Source organism: Notolepis coatsorum, assembly GCF_963971535.1.
Source record: "Notolepis coatsorum genome assembly, chromosome: 11".
In the NCBI taxonomy this organism is placed as follows: domain Eukaryota; kingdom Metazoa; phylum Chordata; class Actinopteri; order Aulopiformes; family Paralepididae; genus Notolepis; species Notolepis coatsorum.
The window spans coordinates 80,510,005-80,536,110 of record NC_140175.1 but is presented as its reverse complement, the minus strand read 5'-3'; the positions used below and the strand labels follow the sequence as shown (position 1 = coordinate 80,536,110).

The 26,106-nt window shown below is 42.5% G+C and overlaps 2 protein-coding genes across 2 annotated transcripts in view; one reads left to right on the top strand and one right to left on the bottom strand.

Annotated features, from left to right (window-relative positions):
- The window catches only part of pole3 (polymerase (DNA directed), epsilon 3 (p17 subunit)), a 28,624-nt gene extending 19,711 nt beyond the window's left edge, over positions 1-8,913 (top strand). Inside the window, exons 3-4 of the mRNA XM_084324239.1 lie at positions 4,279-4,397; positions 5,541-8,913. Of these exons, the coding sequence (XP_084180365.1) occupies positions 4,279-4,397; positions 5,541-5,716 (295 nt within the window). The 3' untranslated portion in view covers positions 5,717-8,913. The remainder of the gene's footprint in view (positions 1-4,278; positions 4,398-5,540) is intronic.
- Positions 8,914-12,798: 3,885 nt separating this feature from the next.
- Positions 12,799-18,093, bottom strand: rpl12 (ribosomal protein L12). The gene is made up of 6 exons (XM_084324238.1): positions 17,944-18,093; positions 16,220-16,293; positions 15,692-15,790; positions 14,685-14,766; positions 14,058-14,144; positions 12,799-12,949 (listed from the first exon to the last, which is right to left on the bottom strand). Exons 1-6 carry the CDS (start codon positions 17,978-17,980, stop codon positions 12,831-12,833), a joined length of 498 nt encoding a protein of 165 aa, XP_084180364.1. The 5' UTR covers positions 17,981-18,093; the 3' UTR covers positions 12,799-12,830.
- Positions 18,094-26,106: the final 8,013 nt, after the last annotated feature.

Below are 26,106 nucleotides of genomic sequence, written 5' to 3'. Positions count from 1 at the left end.
AATAAAAGCTAGCTTATAATGGTGGTGTCTGGTTAGGAGTGAGGGATAATGGAGGTACTATCCAAGGAGGGGTCCGGGAGGGGGGGGTTCGAGCTGGAACATATGTGTGTAGGGTTTTAGAAAATAGGTATTAGGGGTATGTCCTATATAAGCATTTGTATAATTGTTAATTTCGCTGGATATACACTGTATACGGTTAAAATATTATTATAGACTTTTTTCTTTTGTCTTGTTTCTGTACTTGCATGTAATTTTAACCACCTTGACTGTTAGTTTCATTATGCATTATGTGTTGAGTACTGACTTTTAATAATTTCTGTTTTGCAATAATAAAAAAAAAAAAAAAAAAAATCAACTGTACATGATCCTAAACATTATGACTGATCATGCGCGGATGAACGGGGGGGGGGGCGGGTCGTTTATAATTCCGTGATCGTCAGTAAATGCTTTATGTAGTATGGGTGATATATTGATCAGAGCAGTTTCCATTAATAATAATAAACAATCACGCTGAAAATGACGTCCGCGTCCTCTTACCGTTCGCCGATGAGACTGGAGGAAAAAGATCCCACTTATTTGACATGGGTCGACTAGATCCATTTCCGGTTTGTATAATAATAATAAACGCCCAAATCATATCGATTATTGAGTTATGGCAGCGATCCATATGTACGGCTGTGTGTCTAGAGTCCTGCAACAATATGCGAGTGCCGGACGCATTTCCCCGGTACACGGAGATCACCAGATATCCATTTCCTGTTGTAACTCGCCCGATCACCACCAGGCGGCAGTATTGAAGTGTTGCAGAGTTGTGCAGGCTCCCACTGTATCAGCCGAGGCTGGGTGAGGGCATTATTAATACCATGGCGGAAAAATGAAATATGATTTCAATAACGTCGTACGCCGTGGAATGGCAGAATTAGCATGACCTTGAAACACGTTGTACGACGTTTTTGGCGCAGGATGTGTTAACAGGAGGGGGCAGCTAGGGGAAGGGGATCAGGAGAACAACGTAACAACAAAGTGAAAAGAGGGAAATCAGGCAGTAATTTATACATTTGGTGAAGAGGTGAGTTTTGAGTTGGGATTTGAAAGCGTGCAGGCATGTATCGATATTGGCACCAGTATCAAATGTTCAAACGATGCCCAGCCCTACCAATATGTCAAGCTCTTAATTGTTACACCCCTACTGACGGGGTCACTCCCCAATAAAATAATTCCTTTGGACATTCAACATTTGTCTGTGACTGCAAAATCGTAGCAAATATCAATTGAGTGTACACTACAGCCAGCATGACTAATATCAATTTAGTGTCCACTACAGCCAGCTTAACTAATATCAATTTAGTGTCCACTACAGCCAGCATGACTAATATCAATTTAGTGTCCACTACAGCCAGCATAACCAATATCAATTTAGTGTACACTACAGCCAGCATAACTAATATCAATTTAGTGTCCACTACAGCCAGCATAACCAATATCAATTTAGTGTCTGCTACAGCCAGCATAACTAATATCAATTTAGTGTCTGCTACAGCCAGCATAACTAATATCAATTTAGTGTCTGCTACAGCCAGCATAACTAATATCAATTTAGTGTCTACTACAGCCAGCATAACTAATATCAATTTAGTGTCCACTATAGCCAGTAGGCTTGGGCGGTATGACTTTTTTCATACCGTTATACCCTGATTACCTAATACCCCGATATACGGTATATGACGGTATGACTCTCATTATCAGCGGGGGGGGGGGTGGCAACCCGTGTTACCAAGTAAACAAATCACGGAGATGGCCAGTTCGCCCGCAGCATCTAGTGCTAACGTTAAGCTCTCAGAATGGTAGCAGTCCTCCCGCAGCATCTAGCGCTAATGTTAAGCTCTCAGAATGGTAGCAGTTAGCCCGCAGCATCTAGTGCTAACGTTAAGCTCTCAGAATGGTAGCAGTTAGCCCGCAGCATCTAGTGCTAACGTTAAGCTCTCAGAATGGTAGCAGTTAGCCCACAGCATCTAGTGCTAACGTTAAGCTCTCAGAATGGTAGCAGTTAGCCCGCAGCATCTAGTGCTAACGTTAAGCTCTCAGAATGGTAGCAATTAGCCCGCAGCATCTAGTGCTAACGTTAAGCTCTCAGAATGGTAGCAGTTAGCCCGCAGCATCTAGTGCTAATGTTAAGCTCTCAGAATGGTAGCAGTTAGCCCGCAGCATCTAGTGCTAACGTTAAGGTCTCAGAATGGTAGCAGTTAGCCCGCAGCATCTAGTGCTAACGTTAAGGTCTCAGAATGGTAGCAGTTAGCCCGCAGCATCTAGTGCTAACGTTAAGCTCTCAGAATGGTAGCAGTTAGCCCGCAGCATCTAGTGCTAACGTTAAGCTCTCAGAATGGTAGCAGTTAGCCCGCAGCATCCTACACACAACAACAACACACACTATCGTCACAACGCTTTACGGTATTTTCACAGCACTGTCGCAACATTACCGTAAAGCGTGAACACCGTTGTGATCATACACAACACTACAGTTAGCTCTCAGAATAGCCAGTTAGCCCGCAGCACCAGCAACGGTAAGCGTGTCATTTAATTTCACTCACTGAAGCGGGGTTCCCCTCCTCCTCCTCCTGTGTGTAGAGACAACCAGCTCTGCATGGCTCGCCCCACTAGTGAGGACTAGTCTCGCCCTCTGCTGGTGCGTGTGTGCACTACAACAAAACTCCGTTTAGACGTTGGTATTTCGAAATACCCCGGTATACCGTAATACCGTCATACCGCCCAAGCCTAACAGCCAGCATAACTAATATCAATTTAGTGTCCACTACAGCCAGCATAACTAATATCAATTTAGTGTCCACTACAGCCAGCATAACTAATATCAATTTAGTGTCCACTACAGCCAGCATAACTAATATCAATTTAGTGTCTACTAGACCAGTGTTTCTCAACTGGTGGGTCGCGACCCAAAAGTGGGTCGCAGGGCCATTTTGAGTGGGTCGTGGATGTGTGCGTAAAAAGAAAAGAAAAAAAAGTAAAAAGAAAAGTAATTTTTATTTTTGTTTTTACTTTTTTTTTTTGCACTACCTATCTTTGTGAAAGTGGCTTCTCAGCTCTGGTCCAGCTGAAGACAAAGCAGAGGAACAGATTGGACATTGAGCATGACCTCAGAGTTGTTTTGTCTACCTTCACCCCAGACTTTGAGACTCTTGTCAGGAGCAAACAACATCCCCAGTTATCCCATTAGTTCCCTGGGATGTTAAGCTAAGAAGTCTGCTAAGAAGGATATATTATTCATTATTAATATTATTATTATTATTATTATTTCATTGTGTTTTTAGCCCTTAGTTGCACTTTTGTTGCAACCCCAGTTATCCCATTAGTTCCCCCAAATGTAGGTCTGTTATGTTAAGCTAAGAAATATGCTTCTTAGCATATATTATTTATTATTATTTTATTTCATTGGGTTTTTACATTTTTTTTTTTTTACATAAATCATAGTGGTTCAAAATGTTGGGTCGCGACTTAATGACTAAGGAAAATGTTGGGTCCCGAGGCTAGACCAGTTGAGAACCACTGTACTAGACTACTACAGCCAGCATAACTAATATCAATTTAGTGTCTACTAGACTACTAGAGCCAGCATAACTAATATCAATTTAGTGTACACTACAGCCAGCATAACTAATATCAATTTAGTGTCCACTACAGCCAGCATGACTAATATCAATTTAGTGTCCACTACAGCCAGCTAAGGCTGTCCCCGAACCCTGTTTTTGGGATTCGAACTTCGTCAGGGTTTTTCCGAACAAACGTTCGAACCTTCGTTTTTAATTAAAAATCTTTAAAAAAAATAAAATGTATTTCTTTAATTTAAAAATATATATATATATTTTTTAAATATCCTCAAACTAAATCCTCAATTTGAATAAAGTGATTAATCTGATTAAATGAGTCTTTTCTTTTTATTATATCAACTTTCCAGACCCAGCCCTGGGAGAAGCCCCAGCCCAACTAAATTAATTAAATCAACTTTCTTTAATGAATATAACTAATCAGTTTATTTTAATACTATAATATTAGTGTAGCCTAATCTTTATCTGCAACTGTGAAGAAAAACCCCATTGGTTTAAACAGAATTAATAGAATTTATTTTTTCTTTCTTTTAATTAAAAATTCAAATTTTTATTTAGAATTCGAATGCCAACGTAACGAACGAAGGTTCGAACGTTTGGGCTCAGCCCTACAGCCAGCATAACTCAAATGCCATCAATCTCTTTTCTGTGTCAACAGTGCAAACAACTTTGCCATGAAAGCCAAACGGAAAACCCTGAATGCAGGAGACGTCATGGCTGCTATGGAGGAGATGGAGTTTGAAAGGTTCCTGCAGCCGCTGAGAGAGGCTTTGGAGGGTGTGTATGTCAGGGATGAAGTGGTCTGCAGGGTTCCCGCAGGGTCTTAAAAAGTCTTACATTTAAGGTGCGGCTGGGTAGCGCAGTGGACTAAGCACTCGCCTACCACCACAGAGACTATGGGGTTGAATCCAGCTGTCAGCGGTACCTCCGGCTTGGTCAGTCGTCCCTACTAACGCAATTGGCAGTGTTAGTGGGTGGGAAGCCGGTGGGGTATGTGTCCTGGTTGTTGTTAACTCCGATTCCTACTGGTCGGTCAGGGCGCCTGTTCAGCAGGGAGGGGATCTGGGGGAAATAGCATGAAACTCTGCACGCGTTACGTTCCCCCAGTGAAACTCCTCGCTGTCAGGTGAAAAGAAGCGTCTGGCGACTCCACATGAATCGGAGGAGGCACGTGGTAGTTCTACACCCTCCCCAGGCCGACAGTGGGGCAATGCGTGCAACGACCTGGAAGGGAATTGGCATAACGACTAAATTGGGATGGGTGAAAAATAAATGGAATACATATATATATATTTTTTAAAGTCTTACATTTAATTATCTGAATTCTAGGCTTTAAAGGAACATGCCAGCATTATGGATAATGCTCTTACCGTCTTATCCAGAGTTGGACAAGACACCAATTCCCTCTCTGTGCATCCATAGAAAGCTATTCCTAACTATTTGTGCTAGCATAGCACAAATGAATGGAAGCGGATACGGACCAGTAGCCTAGCTGTTGGCCAGAAACGCGTCTCCTGGAGTTTTAAGCTAGGCTAGTGGTCCGAAGACGGTAAGCACATTTCCCATAATGTTAGAATGTTCCTTTTTAAAAAGGTCTTAAATATGATTTTGAAGGAAGTTACTTTTATGTTGCGATAACTTCTCTGTATCTCGTTTAAATGTGTTTAGGAGAAATGTCCGGGCTGCAAAGTAAGCAATTAATATGGAAATAAATCAACATGGACCAGTAATCACTGATGAACAACCAGCTAGCAACTGCCGTAGCAACCAAGCTTAAGCTAGCGTCAGTCGGAGCCCGAGCAATTATTTTCTGTATTATTTAAAAAGAAAAAACGATCTAAAAAGTTATCTATAGCACCTTTTAATAAATTGTCTTGTGTCTAGAAACTACAAATTAACCACAGATATTTCAAAACACAGCTTACAAAAAAGGGCAGAAGGGGAAGAAGGAGGCGTCGGAGCAGAAACGCAAAGACAAGGAGAAGAAGAACGACGCAGAGGAGACCGACAAGAGCAGGGAGGAGGAAGAGGAGGAGGAGGAACGCATGGAGGATGAGAATGAGGTGGCGGAGGACGAGGAGGAGGTGGAGAACTGAACGGAACCCGCAGGCGCCCCTTTAAGAGCACAAACCAGACAACGGAGAGCGTTTACATGTACATTTGGTATTCCCCATGTTATTCATGGTACTCGAGTATTCCATCAGAGTTGGCGGGTGTAAACTGAACGCTAATATCCTTTTTTCTTTCATATATAATTGTGGGTATACGCTTGTATCTTGGTTTCTTGTATCTTGAGGCATGTAATACAGTATCCTGTTCACTGTTGGGATTTCCTGGTCTTAAAGGGATATTTCACTTTAGTAAAACTTGTTTCAGCAGTCTTACCTCTATGTAAGTACATCCACAAGTAAGCTAGTGACTGCTGTCCCTTTCATCACCACCATTCCTCCCAGGCATCTGGCTCCTCATTCACTTCTATTCATTTTGGGGACCTAGTCTAAATATTATACTTAAGTATAAACGAACTACTGCTGTGCAGATTTCAATAAAAGACTATTCTGAGTCAAAGGTATGCGTTTGTTTTGTATTTACAGTACAGATGTATTACCTTTTTGAAAAATAAAAGCAGATCCGGTCAAGTTGCTGTAGGTTTGAGTGTGCTGTGTATCTTTGCCCTGCATGGAATGTTGGGGAGTGGTTACCATGCTAAACATTCTGTGAGAAGTTGACAGTTGGTCAAACTACACCTCAAGTGAGAAATAGTTCCATTGCTGATTATCTCAAATAAACAAGTACCTTTGACTCAGAAAAAAATATTACACAGAATAATATTGCTGTATAGTTTGTTTATAATTTAGAAACCTAAAAGTGAATGGTAGTGAATGAGGAGCCTTACGCCTGGGAGGAATGGTGGTGTTGACAACGGGGACAGCAGTGGTCACTAGCTCATTTGTAAATGACTTTAGATCAAGGTAGGCCTGCAAGTTTTACCAAAGTGAAATATCCCTTTAAGTCCTGATTTCTTTATTTAATATTTTGAATAGTTTATTCACAAATAACATGGTACAGGGATATTTATCCTTGGGATACTAGTTGGTTCATCCTAAATAAGACCTTTTACCAGGATATCAACTGTTACCTGGAATACGGTGTGCATGTAAACACTCACCGATCACACGGTCCTCTCTGGATCAAAATGCTACCAAAATGACACCTCGTCATCTCTGTCGAGGTGATCGTTGACTGAGCGTGACTGAATAGTTGATGCTACTTTTGTAATCTTCAGGTTAGGTAGATCAGTAGCCATGGAAACTGTACAGCGGAATATGCAAGGCTTTCCTTTTGTGTAAAAGTGGAGATTAGGTGTATATTCAACCAGTCAAGTTACTTTTGTTTGACTCATGTTTATGTTTGACTCATGTTTAAGGGGTCCTAACCTTTTTGTGTTTTTGTAACCCCTATATTGAGGTCCGAAGATGCCAATGACCCCAACATTTGAAATACGTGAAACTTCTCATGTATAGGATGAGCAGGTAGGATAAATAAATACATTATTAATATTGTTTAATTTCTCAGAGGGACAGAACACCAAGCATCTCTCGTAAACCGGTCAACCGGGCGGTCCAAATGCTGTTGGAAGCTGCCTCCCTCTTTCAAATGAACAAGACATCACAGTCAATTTAGATTGCTTATGGATTCTATTCACCCCATCTGAATGTCCGATAACTCGCGGGGCAAGAAGCCAGGGTTTCGGAGGCCTTTGCAGTCCGACAGCTGTTGGAAGCAGTGTTTGAATTAATAAAGTATTAGGCATTTTGTTTAAATTAATTGATTTGATTAATTATTTAATTTGTCATTTTCAATTGATGAAGGATTTTACTAGTGACCCAATTTTAATATGTACAATCCCACCCCCAAGGATTGGAAAGCATTCCTTACACGGACCCGTGTAGATGGCCCACATACACTAGTACCACCAGGTGCCAATACAAAATGTTCGCCATTGTTCGTTAAAATGGAACAAGTCCATGCACAGATGTGAAGCTAACCGAGACGTCCTAATCCTGCTCAGTCAGTACCTCCTTGTGAGAGAACTTGAGTGTAAAAAAACCTACATATATTTATTTAAGTATATTAGTATTTCCTTAAAGTATACCGAAACCACTTATGTTGTACTTGGTTAAAGATTGTGCTTAAATATATTTAAATTATACTTTTGATGTATTTTTGGTTACTTTTGCTTTCCAAAATAGTACAAAAGTAAACATCTCTCTGTACTTAGATAGATTACACTTACAGCACATTAATGACTATCATACTAAACATGTGCTTTGAATTAGTACATGAAAGCACATAAGAAGTACCAGAAATACACACAAGTGGTAGAAATATGCTATTGACACGCTTAATATACTTTCAGTATGGACAAATATACTACTTTTTGATTTGGGAACGTTTTGTTTTTCACAAGAGTCTCTTCTGACAGAACAACTGCAGTCTTCCATCCACTCAAGTCTGATAAGTCTGTGGAACTTCAGTCCATCAACTACATGAAACAACCATGTGCTACTAGTTCAAAGCACAAATACAACCTACTGCACTGACTACACACTGCAGTACGACTAGGACTTCCTGTTTTCCTCAGCCTATTTTCTACTTGTCACAGTTGGATATGTTACCTTGCGAGGCAGCTGGGTTACATTGTACATCTGATGAGATTTCTTTTGGCGGGTCAGATGTACGCCGGTCTCATCACTTGTAATGTTACCATTTCCCCTCATAGGACTTTTCATTTATGTTAAATGAATCGTTCACAACACAATGTAAGATCAGAGAGAGGCCTATGGAAAGGTGTTTTTCTCCAGTCGTGTCTGGAATTGTGCAGATGGGATACCTAAGAATGAACACGTCGTGCCAGTTGTAATAAACAGCCTTGCATTGGGCCAGACCTGGGTGAAATAGTATCTGTAAATACACCCTAACGGGTTTGAGTGCTGTATGGGTAGAGTTTTATCAAGTCTGGATAATCAAAGTAGTACTGGCTAAGTTGTGGATAGAATAGTATATTGTCTAAACTAGTCAAGTATTGTAAATGTTGTGCCACTCATTGCGTTGTCCTGAGACAGCCCGCCCCCCCCCCCCCCCCCCCCCCCCCTGGTTCTTCAACAGGTTAAATAAAGGCCAGGTCTATATTGGACTGAAGTACAGTAGTCTGGTCAGCATACTGCCCTTGGAGGATCCCGTCCCAGCAACGTCTGAAGCATTTATACTTTTGTAGAATTGCATACGATTGGCTGTGATTTTCAATAAAGATTTGTTTTTGTATAAAATTAAGTTTCTTCAGTTGTTTGGAAGGATTGAGCTACTTCATGCTTGTGAATACCTGGAGTTCATTTGCTGAGTATTATGAATACCTAGCATTCAATATAATGAATGGATTCTCAATAATTTGACAGCTTGATGTGTGTTCAGGGTTCTCTGCATGTTAAGGGTTTATCTTAAAACAGCCTTTGAAATCGTGAATACAAAACCTTTGGTCTCCCAATAAGCAGATTGTTCCTAAAAGCAGAGTGCTTCAATGCCCATATAAACAAACTTGCATTGCTGCAGTTACCACCTTATCCTTTCCAACGGCCAATGTTTCTGACAGCTCAGAGACTGAACACTACCGCCCCCATAATCGGACAAATTTGAAAGTGTTATTGCCGCGTGACACATTAAACTATACTCTACCCGTATAACTATGATAGCATGTACAATAATGCTGTATAGACCATATATTTATCCATGTCTGAATATACATACATATAATTATTTTTACATACCTGTGTATAATATAGGCAATATGTTAAATTCTGCAGGGCCTTTGAGCTGGATGAGTGAATATGGCACAGCCCCACCTAAAATATTTCTCATCAGCCGCCACTGCTGTATACTCGATTCAATTCAATTTCTTTAATGACCACCCAGCCAGGCTGGTGGAATTTGGTTTCAGTGCATAGCATAGCAGTTCCAACATAAAACAGAACATATAACATCACTTACAACGTACATAAAAGAAAACACAATTACATAGATACAGTTCAGAGTTGTCCATGTCAGCAGAGGTAAGGGGGGTTGCGGGGGGGGTACTACAGGGAGTTCAGTGTCCGTATGGCAGTGGGGAAGAAGCTGTTTTTGAACCGGGATGTTTTGGTGGTCAGGGATCTGTAGCGCCTCCCGGAGGGCAGCAGCTGGAAGATGTGGTGTGCTGGGTGAGTGGGGTCAGAGATGATCTTTCTGGCTCTCCTGATTGTGATTTGGCGGTGGAGTGATTCGAGAGAAGGGAGGGGGGTGCAGATTATTTTTGAGGATTTATTGATGATTCTTTGTAGTTTGTTGTTTGAGTGAGTGTCCAGATTGCTGTACCAAACAGTTATGGAGAAGGTGAGGATGCTTTGTATAATGGCCTGGTAGAAACGGAGCAAGAGATGTTTATTGACTATTTCTTGAGCTGGCGGAGGAAGAAGAGTCTTTGATTTGCTTTTGTGTATGTGGTCTGTGTTGGTTTTCCATTTGAGGTTATTGCCGAGAAATTTGAAGGAATCTGTGGTGATTATGGGTTTGCCGGAGATGGATATGGGGGTTTTGGGGTTTGGCTGGCGTCTGAAGTCGATGATGAGTTCTATATATAGTTTAGTTTATTCAGCACATTATTAAAAAAAAAAGTGCTAGGAGGGAACGAAGCCCAAAGGGCTTGTACAAAGTTCCACTCCCATCTCATTGTCCATAAACAATATGAACGAATTACATGTGTAGCATGGTCTACAAAACAGGAACAGAGACATAAGGCAGACACTATAGCGAAAACATGGAAGATTGACACGAGTCAGTAACAAGAACAATTATTTTATTTGTTTTAGTACAAGAGGGCAAAGAAGAGGAGAATAACATTAATGGTATATAATGAGGAAAAGGAAACAAGCAGTCATACTAACAGTAGATGTAACACTGATGACAGGAGTAACTTAATGTGACAGTGATTTATGATGAAATTAAATTTTAATTGTTTTTTTTGAATATGGATAAGGAGGTTGTTGACCTCAATGATGAATTCCAGAGTTTATGACCTCTAAAGCTAATGTTGAATTGATGGCTAGTTGTCCGACAGAAAGGTAAGGAGTTTATTGCTATGGTTTGTTGGATATGAGTGAAATTCTGATGAAAAGATGAAACTATGGAAGGTATCAGGAAGATCTTGCCTATTGTTAATGAACTTGAATATGAATGAGCATGTTTGAAAGGTATTAAGTTTGCCAATTGATAGAGAATTTTTGCGGAACAGGTGCAGATGGTTCATATCTGGTAGTGGGAAATCATCCTGAGGAACCTCTTCTGGATTATGACTAATTTGTTAAGATATGATGGATATGTTGCAGCCCAGACTATATTACAGTAGTTAAGGTAAGGAAATAAAAAGATATAATACAAGGTTAGATGGGCAGAGGGATGGTATCATGGGGCAGACCTTTCTCAATTTCAAGCATCATAGACTTTTTGCAGACATTGTCAATGTGATTATGCCAATTTAACCCTTCATCTATAGTAACTCCTAAACATTTTGTGAATGGCACTTGGAGAATTTCATTTCCATTAATTAATATTTTAAGATTCTTCTTTAGGGTAGTGCTTATTTGTTGCAGAAGACCATGAAGTAACATTTGACATTTAGAGTAAGCTTGTTGCATTGGTGAGGTGGGTTCTAGGAGTAAGGTCAAACAGTAGTCTGACCAGTTTGTTTTGAGATGTTTGTAATTTTGTTTTTAGCGCCTTTGAGGTGCAAGCATAGTCGTAGTACCCTTGAATGAGTGCTCCTGCCAGTCTTCAGGGTATTCTTGTTTACCAGTGAGGAGATCCGGTACAAGATTAGAGTTCGTTGGTTGACTTTTATTACATTGGATGCCATTTTGTCACAGGAAAGATTTGCCTCTAGGATGGAACCCAGGTAGGTAATATCTTCTTTCCTTGTGACAATATTGTCACCCACTGTAACTGAGAAGCAGTCGGTCTTGCTGAGTTTGTTATTTGAACCGAAGAGAATAGACTGTTTTGCCCATGTGTAATGCTAGTTTGTTATCAGTGAGCCATATGCAGATTTTGCCTAGTTCTGAGCCGAGGGTTTTTTCAACCTGTAACTTGTTCTTGTCAGAGACCAGCAGGGATGAGTCGTCCGCAAACAGGAACAAGTTGCAGTCACAAGCTGACGACATGTCATTTGCATAAATTAGGAACAGTGTCTGTCCCTTTGAAAATTGTAGTTCTCTGAAAGGACTGGAGAAGTAATTGCACATCTGGATATAGTTTGGGTCCGACAAGATTCAGCATTTTATGTAAATTGCACACTTTTGCCATTGCAAGTTACATTCTTATCAGGGTTCCCACTCTGAAATAATTTCAGTAATTTTGACAATCCAGGAGAGCACTCTCAAACTCATAATTTACTGGCCTAGCATCAACCCATTTCCTCATGTTTTAATGATGCAGGGTTCATGAAGTCTCATTCATTACAGGTGCTACACCAATCACTGCCTGTACAATAAGGTCATCAGTCTTAGCACAATTCCTTGTAAAAGTACATTTTAACAGGGTCTAGGCTTTTAGTTGGACCAGTGACACCACTCACTTGGAAGTATCAGCTGGTAAAGATGCCTCCTAAAATGTCAAGTACAGGCTTTCCGGTTTTGGAAAAAACAATAGAAAAGTGTGAAGTGCACAATATTTCCTTGTTTAAGCCACTGCAACGGCTTTGCCTGAATAATTTACTATATGACGGGACGTTACAGCTGGTTTGCCGACAGGATTCGGGAAACAGGCAGCTTACAGGGGAAGTACATACACCGGAAATTATACCCCATAGACACTTTCGGTAGTAGTTCTTTACCAGGCTTGATCTCACGGAGATAAAACTTGGAACGAGGTTCATTTGAGTCTCCTTTGAGAAGCATGCAATAATATGGGCTATTATCCCAACAAAATAAAGCAACTAGGCATCTACTGGCAACCAAGCTCAACATTTATCATTTGGCTGTGTGAAAAAGATTAAAATGTTTCCATAACTTCAGGTCTGAAATACAAGTTATTACCAGTCCCACAGTAGTCACTAGAATGTGTAGGAATAAGTAAACACCAGATGCGCCAGTTTTTATAAACAAAGGTTTATTGGTGCTCAGTTTAATCAGATGGGCACTCTACTTTGCCACTGTTGATGTCATCAATGACATCATGGGGAGGGCGGCCATCAATGGTGCAGCCCACAGACTGGGCAGTGCCGAGAATCTCCTTAATGGTTCCTGGAAGATGCAAAAAGAAATGCAAACAAAAATTAGAACTTTTAAGAAAAGAGAACATGACTCTACAGATTAAGAGTAATGTTTGTTCCAGTGTCTTTCGGCACAGAGTCACCCATTAGTGTGGGCAGCCCTGCTTCCTAGAGCTGGGTCCATCTTAGCCTCCACTGGACTCTACTCAGTCACGACAGACGGGTATAGTGGCGGGAGGCTAAACATTTAAAATAATTGACATACAAAACTCAACCATTCATTTAAACTTACAAGATTCACCTACGTCAAACAAAGTAATGCTTATGGGGCGATTCTCATCTACATAGTACAGACAAAACGGTTCCACAGCTACCGCACAATTGAAGGCAAAGTTAGACTGTACCCAAAACATAACTTCTTCCTCATTTGAGATTCAGTGGCGGTTGGAAGTACACTGAACATGACTCATACGGCCACTTAAGCCCCGTTACGACCAGAGTTATCTGGAACATTTTGGCCCCCAGGACTACGTTAAGGAACTTTTAATGTTCCTTCAGCCCACTGCTGTCTGCGTTTGCACCGCAGGCATTTCAGTGTAACTGGAACACAGGACAATTCTCTTATCGCCATGAGCAGTTAAATGAACAGATTATAATCTACAAACACCTCCACCTACTTAGCGTATGCAATCTTGTTGTAATTAAGATTTGTTGGAAAGAACTTGTGCATAGCTCACTAGACTACCATTTAGAATGTGCAGCACTGCGAGCACCACCCCAAATTCCCTGCACCAATGTCACTCTTGAGCAGCAGGGACATTTTGTGGGTAAGAATACCATCCCAGAACTTGTTTAGACCCTGGTCCCCACAGTGAAAATGAAGTCCCTGAAAATGTCCCTAGTTCAGGGAGAAAGTTCCTGCAGTCAAAAAGGAGCTTTAATGTGTGACGGAATCAGGAACTGCATTAAATTTAGAGCTTCTAGGTGGCGATACACAAAATGGTCAATTTCCCATCGACTCGAATGGCAACATAGTGAGGAACAGGACACTTTATAAAAGCACACTATGAATCTCTAAGGCCAACTTGTAAGACCCAGTTTGAAGGGAGCCATCGAAATAACCAGAAATGCATCCTTACCGGAAAGCTCCCTGGCGATGGAGCGAGCCCTCATGAGTTTGGCGATGCCGACGATCTCATCAAAAGTCACGCTGCCGCTGTGCTTGACTGGAGACAAGGATTACATTAACATTAACAGATAGGATGGTCTGCACTGCACTCAAACAGCATCAACTTCAAGGCTTTAAAGTTTCTCAACCCCCCCCCCCCCCCCCCATGCTGACAAACCAGCCTTGCAGATTGCATTAGAAGATTTAAAGACATTAGGAGTTTGTTCCAGTGTCTTTCGGCACAGAGTCACCCATTAGTGTGGGCAGCCCTGCTTCCTAGAGCTGGGTCCATCTTAGCCTCCACTGGACTCTACTCAGTCACAACAGACGGGTATAGTGGCGGGAGGCTAGCTTTACTTGAATTTATAGAAAGCCATCTTACACTCAAGTTACCTAGAGCGTACACAGAAAGATGATCGTAGGCACAAAAACAGACTAGAAATTCCATCTATAGTAACATTGTGAGATTAATCCAAAAGCCTGATAGACTAGTGACATTTGGCTGCTGTCCAGCAAACTTATAACTGCAAAATGACCAAGGCAACAGCTTAACTAATAACTAGTGATCTCTAGACCAGGTGATGGGACAGTGACTTACTGTTCTTGACCTTCTTTCTGTCACGAGGGGGCTCCTTCAGTGCCTTGATGATCAGGGCAGAGGCAGAGGGCACCACTTCAATCTGAGAAGGCAAAAGACAAGACATTTCAGGGTTCCTGCAGGTTAACAAGTTACATTTGAGACTACTTTGAATAGAATACCTATTTCACCGCCATACTGGCAAAGAAATGCAGGAAAACTATGAATTCATAAAAGTTGTGGGGGCCAATACCAAAAGATTATAATTTAAGACCTAAAATTCTGACAAAAGGAAATTAGAACATGCCTCTACAGATATTAAGAGTAACATTTGTTCCAGTGTCTTTCGGCACAGAGTCACCCATTAGTGTGGGCAGCCCTGCTTCCTAGAGCTGGGTCCATCTTAGCCTCCACTGGACTCTACTCGGTCACTGACAGACAGGTATAGTGGCGGGAGGCTAAACAATGACTAAAATTGTAAAATAATGCGACATAAGACTGCTGTGAATTTTTAAACTGTTCATTTAAACTTACAAGATGGGCCTACTTCAAATAAATTAATGCTTGAGCAGCGGTTCTCATCTACACAGTACAGCTACCGTGAAAATGGAAAAGTTAGAAAACCAGTTTTACCCAGAAAACTGCTTCTTCCTCATTTAAGATTCAGTGGTGGTTGGCAGTACACTGAACATTATGCATACTGCCACTTAAGCCCTGTTATGGCCAAAATTGCTTGCCTGGATAAATAAAGGTTAAATAAAATAAATAAAAAATGTCATAACTGTAGAACTCTTTGAAACCTCGCTGTCCAAACTGAATATTTGGTTCCGGCATTCATAACCGACTGAACACCAGTGAGGAGAAATGTGCATATGGCGTTAACCAGGCTCCTGCTTGCATGAGAATTGATGTTGCATGGCGAGTCCTGTGAGTCTCTGGTGTTATATATTTTACAGATTAATTAGTGAATTTATACATTCATATTGAAGTGCACCAGGATCGACACGGGGCGCACGTTGGCTACTTACGGCTGCCTGTCTGTTGATTATGGTCAGCTTGACAGTGATCCTCAGGCCCTTCCAGTCACCGGTGGCCTTGGCGATGTCATCACCCACTTTCTTGGGAGACTGCGGGCAGAACACAAAGACAATGTCAGACAAGTTTAAATAAAAAAATAAACATTAGGACATGGACTCCCAACTGATTTTATACTGCAGGTGGGGAGAACCATTGAGAGAAACCTGATCCAAACAGTAATTCTTACCCATGTTAATCATCACACCACCTTCTAGTGTACAAAACAGTAACATTAACTCAATTGCTGGGAATCCCTTCATCCTGGACCCCACAGGGGAACCAGTGGGCCAGTTTGTTCCAGTGTCTTTCGGCACAGAGTCGCCCATTAGTGTGGGCTGCCCTGCTTCCTAGAGCTGGGTCCATCTTAGCCTCCACTGGACTCTACTCGGTCACTAACAGACAGGTATAGTGGCGGGAGGCTAGCATGACATGGTACTAATAATACCAACTGAAGCCAAGGAAAGAATTACAAAACTCACCAGACCCAGAGGGCCAATCTTGGGGGCCAGGGCCGAGGTTGCACCGACTTCCCCTCCTGTGCATCTCATGAAGACTGCAAGGCAGAGGAAAACGTCCAGCATTAGTCGTCACACCAGGTGCCTTTAGTTGAAAGGGCCACTCTGCAGATTTAATACTCTTCTTAACACTACACATTAATTTAGATAGTTCTTGCTTCTTGGTTAAGTTTGAATGTCTTCCAGTCATCAAAGGACATGTCCTTATGTTGAGTTAATTTGTAAAGTGAAGTTGCAAGCCTAGTCATTTCCCATCTCCCCATTTCCTTCAGTTGTAAGACAATGATTCAAGTCAAGTCACTGGAGGACATTGGAACTCACCAACTTGTGTGGATTGGGATATGTAAGGTTGTGTAAAAAATGTCAGTGACATCCAAGGAAACTCACTTTAGATATAATACAGGTTGACACAACCAGGATGAACGCAGAGGGTAAGAATGCCATCCGGTGGCATAGTCTCATTTACGCAAAAAGTTAAAACAGAAGTTATGGGCACTTCAATGAAAAACGCAGATTTTGCCCATCTCGCATATCCCAAGGTTCAAACACTTATCACTGACTACACGTTGAGACTTGGGAAGTCACAAACACTACTTTGCCACAAACTTTATAGCAATTTACCAAATTCCCAACTACAGCATTCTTTTCCCCAAATGTCCCAATAAGAAACACCAATTAACACGATATTAAATAATTGCCTACATTTCCATTCCCAGTATTAACAGACCATCGCCATCCGTCAGATTAAAATGTAATCCAGAATTCCATACAGTAGTTTTAGAGAGTACTTTACACTCACTGTGCCAACTTCTAGTTAAGAACACCAATTACAAGTTGCTGGGGAATCGCACTTTTGAGAACCACTGGATTACACAATGCACGTGTCTGCATTAATATCTCCCAATGATAAAGTTATATAATCGTACACTAGCTCGATAGTTGACATGATAGCATGTCAGCTCATCTGTCAGAGAGCTAACGTTAACCCACGTGGCTGCTTGGAGCTCACCGTTAGAAGGTCCGTTATTATTACATGTTTTATCACATTCTTGTTCATTTCATAACATTTTCATACGATTTGTTTTGAAAATATTGAGGCCAACATGGCATTTCACTATTTCGAAAGCCTTTCTGGTGATTCTAAGGCGAGATATGATTCAAAGAAGCTCCCCCCGATTGACTTGACAATGTCCATACAAAACACATAACGTTACAGACATGGCCATCTCTCGAATACCCAAATTGAAGCTGCTATGTTAATCACATCGAACCGATAGGAGCTTATTTTATCCAATCTTACGTGGTGGTACCATGTGTGCCACTACCCGATCAAACATCCACGTAAGAATAAATAAAATAAGCTCCCATCGGTTCGATATGTGATTAACGTTAGCTTAGCATGTAGCTACCACGACAGCAACAGCAGAGCGAGTTAGCCAAACGTCAACCGTGATGACAGTATAAAACTTCCCCCCCACGCGAACACCCCAATCTAACTCCCGTAACGCAGGTTTTAATAAAGGCGTGCGACACAAATCTGACTAGTAAAATATTCCTTCGACCCCCATTTTTACCATTTTCTTTTCCCCATCACGGAGGAGGGGGAGGTCGGGCCTGGACACACCACGACTCCATCTTGGCTGCTGTGGAACAGATAGTTTTTATACCACAAATACTCCAAAACATACCAACTTTGATCTCAGTTGGGTCGAATTTGGGCGGCATGATGCTGCGGTAGGCGTGTAGCGCTCAGTTCAGCGGGGTTGGTGAGGGTGTCGGATGAACCCGGGCTCAGGACGACCGATTACTGTTGCACCTTCACCGACTAGAGTGAGAAAGGGAAAGATCGAGGGGTGGGAGACTTCGCATATTTATAGGATCTAGAAGTCACGCGAGAGTTCTTCGTTTGGTTACCGTCGCGTCATATGACGTGTTTGACTGACGCGTGAGGGGCGTGGACGTGACTGACCGTATGGTAATAATTAGCATAGATCTATGATAATTAGTCTGTTGATGGGAATGAATGAATGAATGAAAACTTTATTTAACAGATTGCAGAATGGGTACAATACAGTACGGCTCAATACACACAATTGTTAAGAGGTCTAGAGACCTCAAAACGTACTCTAGCGAGGCCTTTAACCTTGAACTGAAGAGCCTGGACTGGTCAGATGAACTCAATGGTACACTGGTTGAAGAAACCTGGCTTGGCTTCAAAACCAAATTCTCAACAATACTAAACAACATGGCCCCCCTAAGAACCACCAGGGTAAAAAATCGCGCTGAGCCGTGGATGCACACTGAAATACTGACCGCTATGAAAGCCAGAGACAAAAAATGGTCTGAATTTCATAAAAGTCAGTCAAAGCTTACCAAAAGCACGAGCAGTGAACTCCAAGCCCACGTGACTGAACTCAAACTAGAAAGAAATAGACTAAGAAATGACGTAAACTCCATGATAAAAACTGCAAAAAAAAAATTCATCAATGACAAAACTGAGGAAAACAAAAATAAACCACGTGAACTTTGGAAATTACTCAATAATCAACTAGGCTGCAGTAAAAAACTTAAAACCAGGTTCTCAAACATAAACATAAAGACGGACAACACGCTCATCACAGACAAACTGGATGTAGCCAATTACTTAAACACTTTCTTCACAAACATAGCCACAACACTGGTAAACAAACTACCCTCCCACTCAGGGCAGTATGGGGTAGAACACATAGTAGCATACTACAAGAACCTAGGCGTCCACAAAGACGATTTCAAACTGGAAATGGTAACTACAGATGAGGTACTCAATAAACTGAGCGCCCTCCAACCGAACAAGGCCACTGGCCATGACAACATCCCCTCCAAATTCCTCAGAGACTCAGCAGCCGCCATCACCCCAGTCATCACACACATAATAAACCTCTCCATAAAACAGGGACACGTCCCCAAGGACTTCAAAATAGCGAGAGTAACACCCCTGCACAAAAAGGGCAGCAAATTAGACCCAGGCAACTACCGCCCTGTTTCTATCCTTACATCCATCTCGAAAGTCATGGAAAAAATAGTATACGAACAGGTCGAAAAGTACCTTACGGATAAAAATCTAATCTACGAATTCCAATCTGGCTTCAGAACATCCCACTCCACTGACACATGCCTTCTCTATTTGAACGACCACATCAAGCAAGAGGTGGACGCGGGCAAATACTGCGGCATGGTCATGCTAGACCTACAAAAGGCCTTCGACACTGTCAATCACACCATTCTGATTGACAAGCTAAAAGCAATTGGTTTTGATAGTTTATCAGTGAGCTGGATACAATCCTACCTGGAGGGGAGAGAACAGATGGTGGAGGTAAACGGTACCCTATCCCCCCCCCTCACAGTGAACTGTGGTGTTCCACAAGGAAGCATACTAGGACCACTACTGTTCCTAATTTATGCAAATGACATGTCGTCAGCTTGTGACTGCAACTTGTTCCTGTTTGCGGACGACTCAGCCCTGCTGGTCTCTGACAAGAACAAGTTACAGGTTGAAAAAACCCTCAGCTCGGAACTAGGCAAAATCTGCATATGGCTCGCCGACAACAAACTATCATTACACATGGGCAAAACAGAGTCCATTCTCTTCGGTTCAAATAACAAACTCAGCAAAACAGAAGGCTTCTCAGTTACAGTGGGTGACAATATTGTCACAAGGAAAGATGAAATTACCTACCTAGGTTCCATCCTAGAGGCTAATCTTTCCTGTGACAAAATGGCATCCAATGTAATAAAAAATGTCAATCAACAAACTCGATTCTTGTACCGGATCTCCTCCCTGGTAAACAAGAATACCCTGAAGACTCTGGCAGGAGCACTCATTCAAGGGTACTACGACTATGCGTGCACCTCATGGTACCAAAGCACCTCAAAGGCACTAAAAACCAAATTACAAACATCTCAAAACAAACTAGTCAGACTACTGCTTGACCTGACTCCTAGAACCCACCTCACCCCTGCACACTTTGCCAACCTAGGATGGCTTAGAGTAGACAACAGAGTACAGCAACTTGCAATGGGCCTGGTCTACAAGATACACTACACGACCAAGGTACCCATGTACATGTCAAAATACTTCCCAAAGGTCAGTGAATACCATGATCACAACACCAGAGGGAGCTCCACAAATCATGTAAAACCCAGATTCGGCTCAAACAAGGGACTAAACACGTTTCGCAATTATGCCACAACAATGTGGAACGCCCTACCCAAAGCTGTAAAGGAATGTAAATCACTACCCACCTTCAAAAACACTCTCAAAGAACACCTACGGGAGACTGCAATTCAAAACTGGCCCCTACAAATGTCCTAACCCAGTTGTACAATAAAGACCAAGCATGGCTTTGTCAGTATTTCAATGTACAGCCCCACCCAACCCCACCCCACCTACCCAACCTCCTCCAATGTACAGTTTCCATGTCAAATGTATGTCAGTATTCCAATGTACAGTGTCCCCCCCCCCCCTACCCAGGTCTGCATCCTCTTAACAATTGTATGTATTGAGCTGTACTGTACTGTACCCATTCTGCAATCTGTTAATAAACTTTTCAATCAATCAATCAATCATGCAGACCAGAGAAAGAGGTTTGTCTTGTTTACATCAGGGCATCGGCGTATTTAGACCACTATCAGTAGGGCACGTGCACGTAAAAAAATAGAAATTAACAAATGTTTTTTATTTTCCCTTTTTTTTTTAACATGATCAAATGATCATTTAACATGATCAAATAATTATTATAATATTTTTTACTTCGCTTTGAAATATTATAGTGAAATACTTTGCACTGCATTTATCTCCAACAGGCTCTTTTTTGTAAGTTGACTGGTTTGCACACCAATAATACAGTGCAATAATAGAATAGTAGAATAGATAGTAAAATTATGCAATAGAATGGCCAGAGTAAAATAGTGTTACAGTACAATCAACAGCGGGTGTATTAGAAGGCTATGGTGAAGAGGTACGTTTTTAGCTTATTTCTGAAAATATTAAGAGATCTAGCTTCCCTAATGTCCATAGGTAGTGTGTTCCATAACTTTGGTGCATAGTTAGCAAAGGCTGCATCCCTGATTTTCTTTAGACTGTGGCTTGGAACCTTCAATAGACCAGTAGTAGATGATCGCAATGTTTATACTTTGTATATAAGGAGGAGGACCTTGAAATCAATTCTAAATGTTACCAGAAGCCAGTGTAGGTTACTTACTTGTAACTTCGGGTTTGATCCAAGGAGTAAGTTGCCCCATATTGCTCTGTAACATTTCTCTTTTTGTTATAGGACCGACTAGTAGGATTTCAGTTTTGCCCTCATTTAATTTTAGGAAGTTGTTCGTCATCCATTTGTTTATTGCTAAGAGACAGGCGGAAATGGAGTTTATAGCTGTGTGATCATTTGGTTCAGCGGAGATGTACAATTGTGTGTCATCTGCGTAACTATGGAAACATACATTGTGCTTTCTAATGATGTCTCCTCAATGTTCAATGTTCAATGCAAGTAAAGCACTTTAAACTTTAAGTATGACTAAATGCTTTCTTGACTATATATATAGTAACTGTTCCAAAATGCATAGATTTCTATGTATTTTAGGGGTTTGGGTGGCTAGCTCTTTTTAATATAAATGTCAGATTGTTTTATTTATTTCATAGATTTCTATGCATTTCAGGAGTTTGGGGGGCTGGCTCCCCAAAATAATTAAATAACATAACCCTAACCTAACCCTAAAACCGAAATAAAGTTAAAAAAAAATAGTTACAAAATCCACCCATTTTCGCCCACAAACCGGCCAATTTTTTTTGGTGCCCTTCTGTGCCCTACTGAAGTGCTGGGTCTAGATACGCCCCTGCATCAGGGTCCCCCATTTTCAATTCATAGTGACATTTATGACATACACAACATACATGACATCATGCCATCTATGGCATAGGGACATACATGACATACATGTGCAGGTATAGTACTATTTTACATCTTGCAATGGAACGCAAGAGAAGTTTAATTGCAAATGGGCAGGAGTTTAAAATATTCATTTGATTGAGTGATTGATTGAAAATTGTATTAACAGATTGCAGAATGGGTACTGAAGTGACAAGGGTGAATGGTTCTGATATACAGAACCAGCTAAGCTACTCTGTGTTGTGTGTTTGTCCGTCTACTCTTCCCTTGTACTTTCAAAGACCAGGAAATGGCCTTGTTCGACGGCAGAGCAGGAGGATGGAGAGGAGAAGTTGTCTCAGGTCTGTTTTTAATTCAAAGTAAAAAGTGAAATTACAATGATTCTGGTTCAATAAAGTGTGCTCTAGTATTGATATACGAGACACTATGCCGTCTGCAATCAAAACTAGACTAAAAAAATAGATTAAAGAATCATCGTTGAGTTGTTGATTGTCTTTGTTGTCTTGCTGACAACAAAGGGATTCTGTTCTCGTTCCAAAAAGCTTCTTCTCCGTGTGTTCCTCTGCTTGCTGTGTTCGCCGTCCTCTCTGTGTGGGTGGGGAGGTGTGTTCTCTCGTCAGTTCCGTTTTTGTTGTGTCTCACACCCCCCTTTTTATCCATGAGAGAGAAACCCCGGCGTGACGTCACCAAGTGACCTCACCCCTATGATTTCACCCAATCGCAAGCTTCCATAGTTGGTATTTGAAAAGGAGGTGGCCCTTAAGACCAACAGTTTTCTCGTTTCATTGTTTCAAACCTAGGTAAAAATAGTCTTAATATGCTGGGGATTAAGTCTTCAAAACAGTCTTTCTGGCTTAAATTGAATAGCTACAAACAGTTTATATTTAGCTTTCATTAATAATATGTTCCCACATGATTTACCAAGACTCTTTAACCTAGAGACCACATTGTTTCATCTCATTTTTAAACACAGACATATCTGAGCTAGTATAATCACAGCATATGTCATATCATTCTATTCAGCATCATCAGTCCAACATAATAGTAATCTTGCAGGTATTTCACATTCATGGTAAGCATCCTAACTCAGTAAAAACACATTTATGTTATTTAGAGATGTTCTATTTGAAACTCCATACTAATCAGACCAGTTGGGTGTGCCTCCTGTTCCCAGGAGATAACGGCTACCTGTGATGTGGTCATCTCATTGTTTTAGCTGTTTGCCCACACCCATTGTAAACAGTTTCTGTGTTGTCCATCCTGTTGTCTCTCACATTCCAAGCTGCTTCACACACCCTCTCTGCCTTGATTACATCCTGCTCTAACTTGGCCCGTTGCTGTTTTCTAACCTGGCTGTAACTGAGGGGTACAATTCCCTGACTGTATTAATCAAGTACTGATATCATTAAATCACTACCGTCTATGTACTCCTGGCCAATACTGTACATAAGTATTATTAGATTAGAACACTCCCACAATAACACGGTTTTCCACACAAAATACTCGGTTAGAATATTTATTACATAAAGGATTATATTACATGACTTAGTTGCGCTTATAAGGCAAATAGAATGTGCATAGGCGAGTCAATAGTAAATATTAAGGATGATCTCTAGGGATATGGGGGTACTACCGGTTGTAAGCCAGCAGAGGGGGCCAAAGCTCTATGCAAGTCCAGGGTCCACGGAGCTGTAGCAATGCACCTGGAGACGGTGTATTTACTCCCTGCGTCAGCGGAGAAAGCAGCCTGGTAATCCCAGGGTGCGCTCCGCGCAGATGAAGGTGGAAGCCGTGGGGTCTCCGGTACGACGGAGACGGGCTTGAGTGATGTCTCCACGGGCACGTGGGTCCCACAGCAGTAGGTGTAGACGGTTCTCTGCTTCCAGCAGCGTAGTGAAGAATGAAGAATAATAATCCTTGCCGGAAAAGTGGCACTGCGGGCGGGGTGTAAATCCCCTGTGGTGCTGCTGTTCCGGTGCAAATATCCTCCGGTGCGTGGTAGTGCACGGTTGACCTTGACGTTACTATACTATTAGCACGGGCAATAAGTGCTCTATTATAGACGCACAATCACTCACTCCACGTGGTCTTTGACTCGTAATGAAGGTTTACTAATAAATAGAGAACGATACGACAAACAGACGTATTAGGATAACACGAGACTATATTAGGGCAATGCGAGCCCTGCTCTGCCCACGTTGCGTAGTGGGTGAGACGTTGCTTGGATAACTGAACCAGACTGAACTGAAGGCGAACTGAAAGGGAACTGCAAGGGGGGTTCTGTATTTGCCGCGCTATATTTATATGTGCGGGGGGTAAACGATGGTGCCAGCCTGCTCACTGTCTCGTAGCCTTGGGCGAAAGCGGGCATGTTTGGGCAAGTCCTGGCGGTAGCTTTCAAGTCAGCTCGAGGGGGGTAAGGCTTTACTCGGTACCTGGCGCCAGGGGATCGCTTCCAATAGGGGAACGAATATTATGGTCTGTCCTGGAGACTAAAGGGATATTCAGTGCATATTGTACAAGGAATATACAGGGAATATCAAACGATATACAAATATTATACATGGGATCTCAGGCAATAAATATATATATTCGGTTTAATCTGACCCTTTGTAACAGCCGCCCCCTAATTAGTCCCACCTAATTAGCTAAGCAGAGACAGATTAACCGCACTGTCAACTACTCAATGTCCGTTGTGAGGGGTCGGGCAGTTCACAAAGTCAGGGGTCATGGTCGTCATTAGGCAAGTCGGGAAGCCTTGGCGACTCTATCAGCCTCGCCACGGGTCGGTTGTAGATCCGCCCTTGGCCGAGCACTGCTGCCACTCTGACCTTTCCGTCGGCACCAGTGGTCACTTTGCTTACGCGGCCGGCCGGCCACGCAGCTCGGGGTGGTGACTGGTCTATGGTCATGACGACTGGACGGGATGAAGGGGGGCTTAGGAGGGAGCGGGCCTGAGACTGCTTTGATCTGGGCTTGGCTGTGCTTTCTCCTCCTCCTCCGTCTGTTTCGTTTGTTCGCTCTGTACCCCGTGTGAGGAGGGGCCGGTCCCGGCCGCCCCGTCAAGGAGTCGCTTGGGGTGCTGGGTTCGAGGTCAGCTACGTCTGAAGCGCAGCTGAGGGGGGTGGAGTTCGGAACTCCCTCTGGTACCCACGGTTCTCTCACGGGCCTCTCGCTTAATGTCAATAGCCTCTGCTGTATGGGGGAGAGGCCGGTGTCTTCTTCTGTCTCTCTGGAGTGGAGGCAACTAGTGGCTGCTGTTCGGTTGAGAGATTTAGCGAGGGGGCCTTGTAGGGTCCACCCTAGGCGGGTCTCGACTGCTGCAGGACAGCCTCGGGTTCCGGTATGGACCCGGTCTATCGGGACGATGAGGTCTGCATGGTCGGAGCCTATCAGCAGGGTCGGGGTGGCGCCGTCTATGAGCGGGATAGGTAGTTGACGCAGGTGCGCACACTTATCCATCAGCTGTGGGATGGGGTAGGTGTACTGTGATAGTCCTATTTCTTGGCTGGTGAAAGCATTTGTAATCCTATACCGTCGCTCTGGCTGCCCGCTTGCTGCGATAGTGAAGGAGACATTCTCGCCCTTTATCGTCTTTAAATCTCTTCTTATTGTCCGAATCGTCATTTGGTTCTCGCTCCCCCGCAGTCCCAGCTGGGCCGCAGCGGACGCGAGCAGAAGGGTCTTCTCTGACCCGTCATCAAGGACGGCGTAAGTGTCCATGACTTTGTCCCCGTGGCTCAGGAGCACCCTGACCACTTTGAGGAGCACACGGGGGGTCTCGCTGTGCTGGTCAATGTGGAGCACTCCTGTCTCGGGTGGTGACATAGACTCTATATGGTACGAGTCGCACCTTGTCCGCCAGTGTCTGCCGTGGCAGTCGGGACACCAGGGAGCGGTCTGGTGGAACTTTGGTTCTGGTGC

Bases quoted from the DNA above. Each gene is read 5' to 3' on its own strand.
- rpl12 (XM_084324238.1), bottom strand. From the start codon at position 17,980: ATGCCGCCCAAATTCGACCCAACTGAGATCAAAGTTG. The intron at 15,791-16,219 runs GTGAGTTTTGTA...TTCTGCCCGCAG, and splicing joins AGATTGGCCCTCTGGGTCTG to TCTCCCAAGAAAGTGGGTGA. The intron at 12,950-14,057 runs GTAAGGATGCAT...TGCATCTTCCAG, and splicing joins CATCGCCAGGGAGCTTTCCG to GAACCATTAAGGAGATTCTC.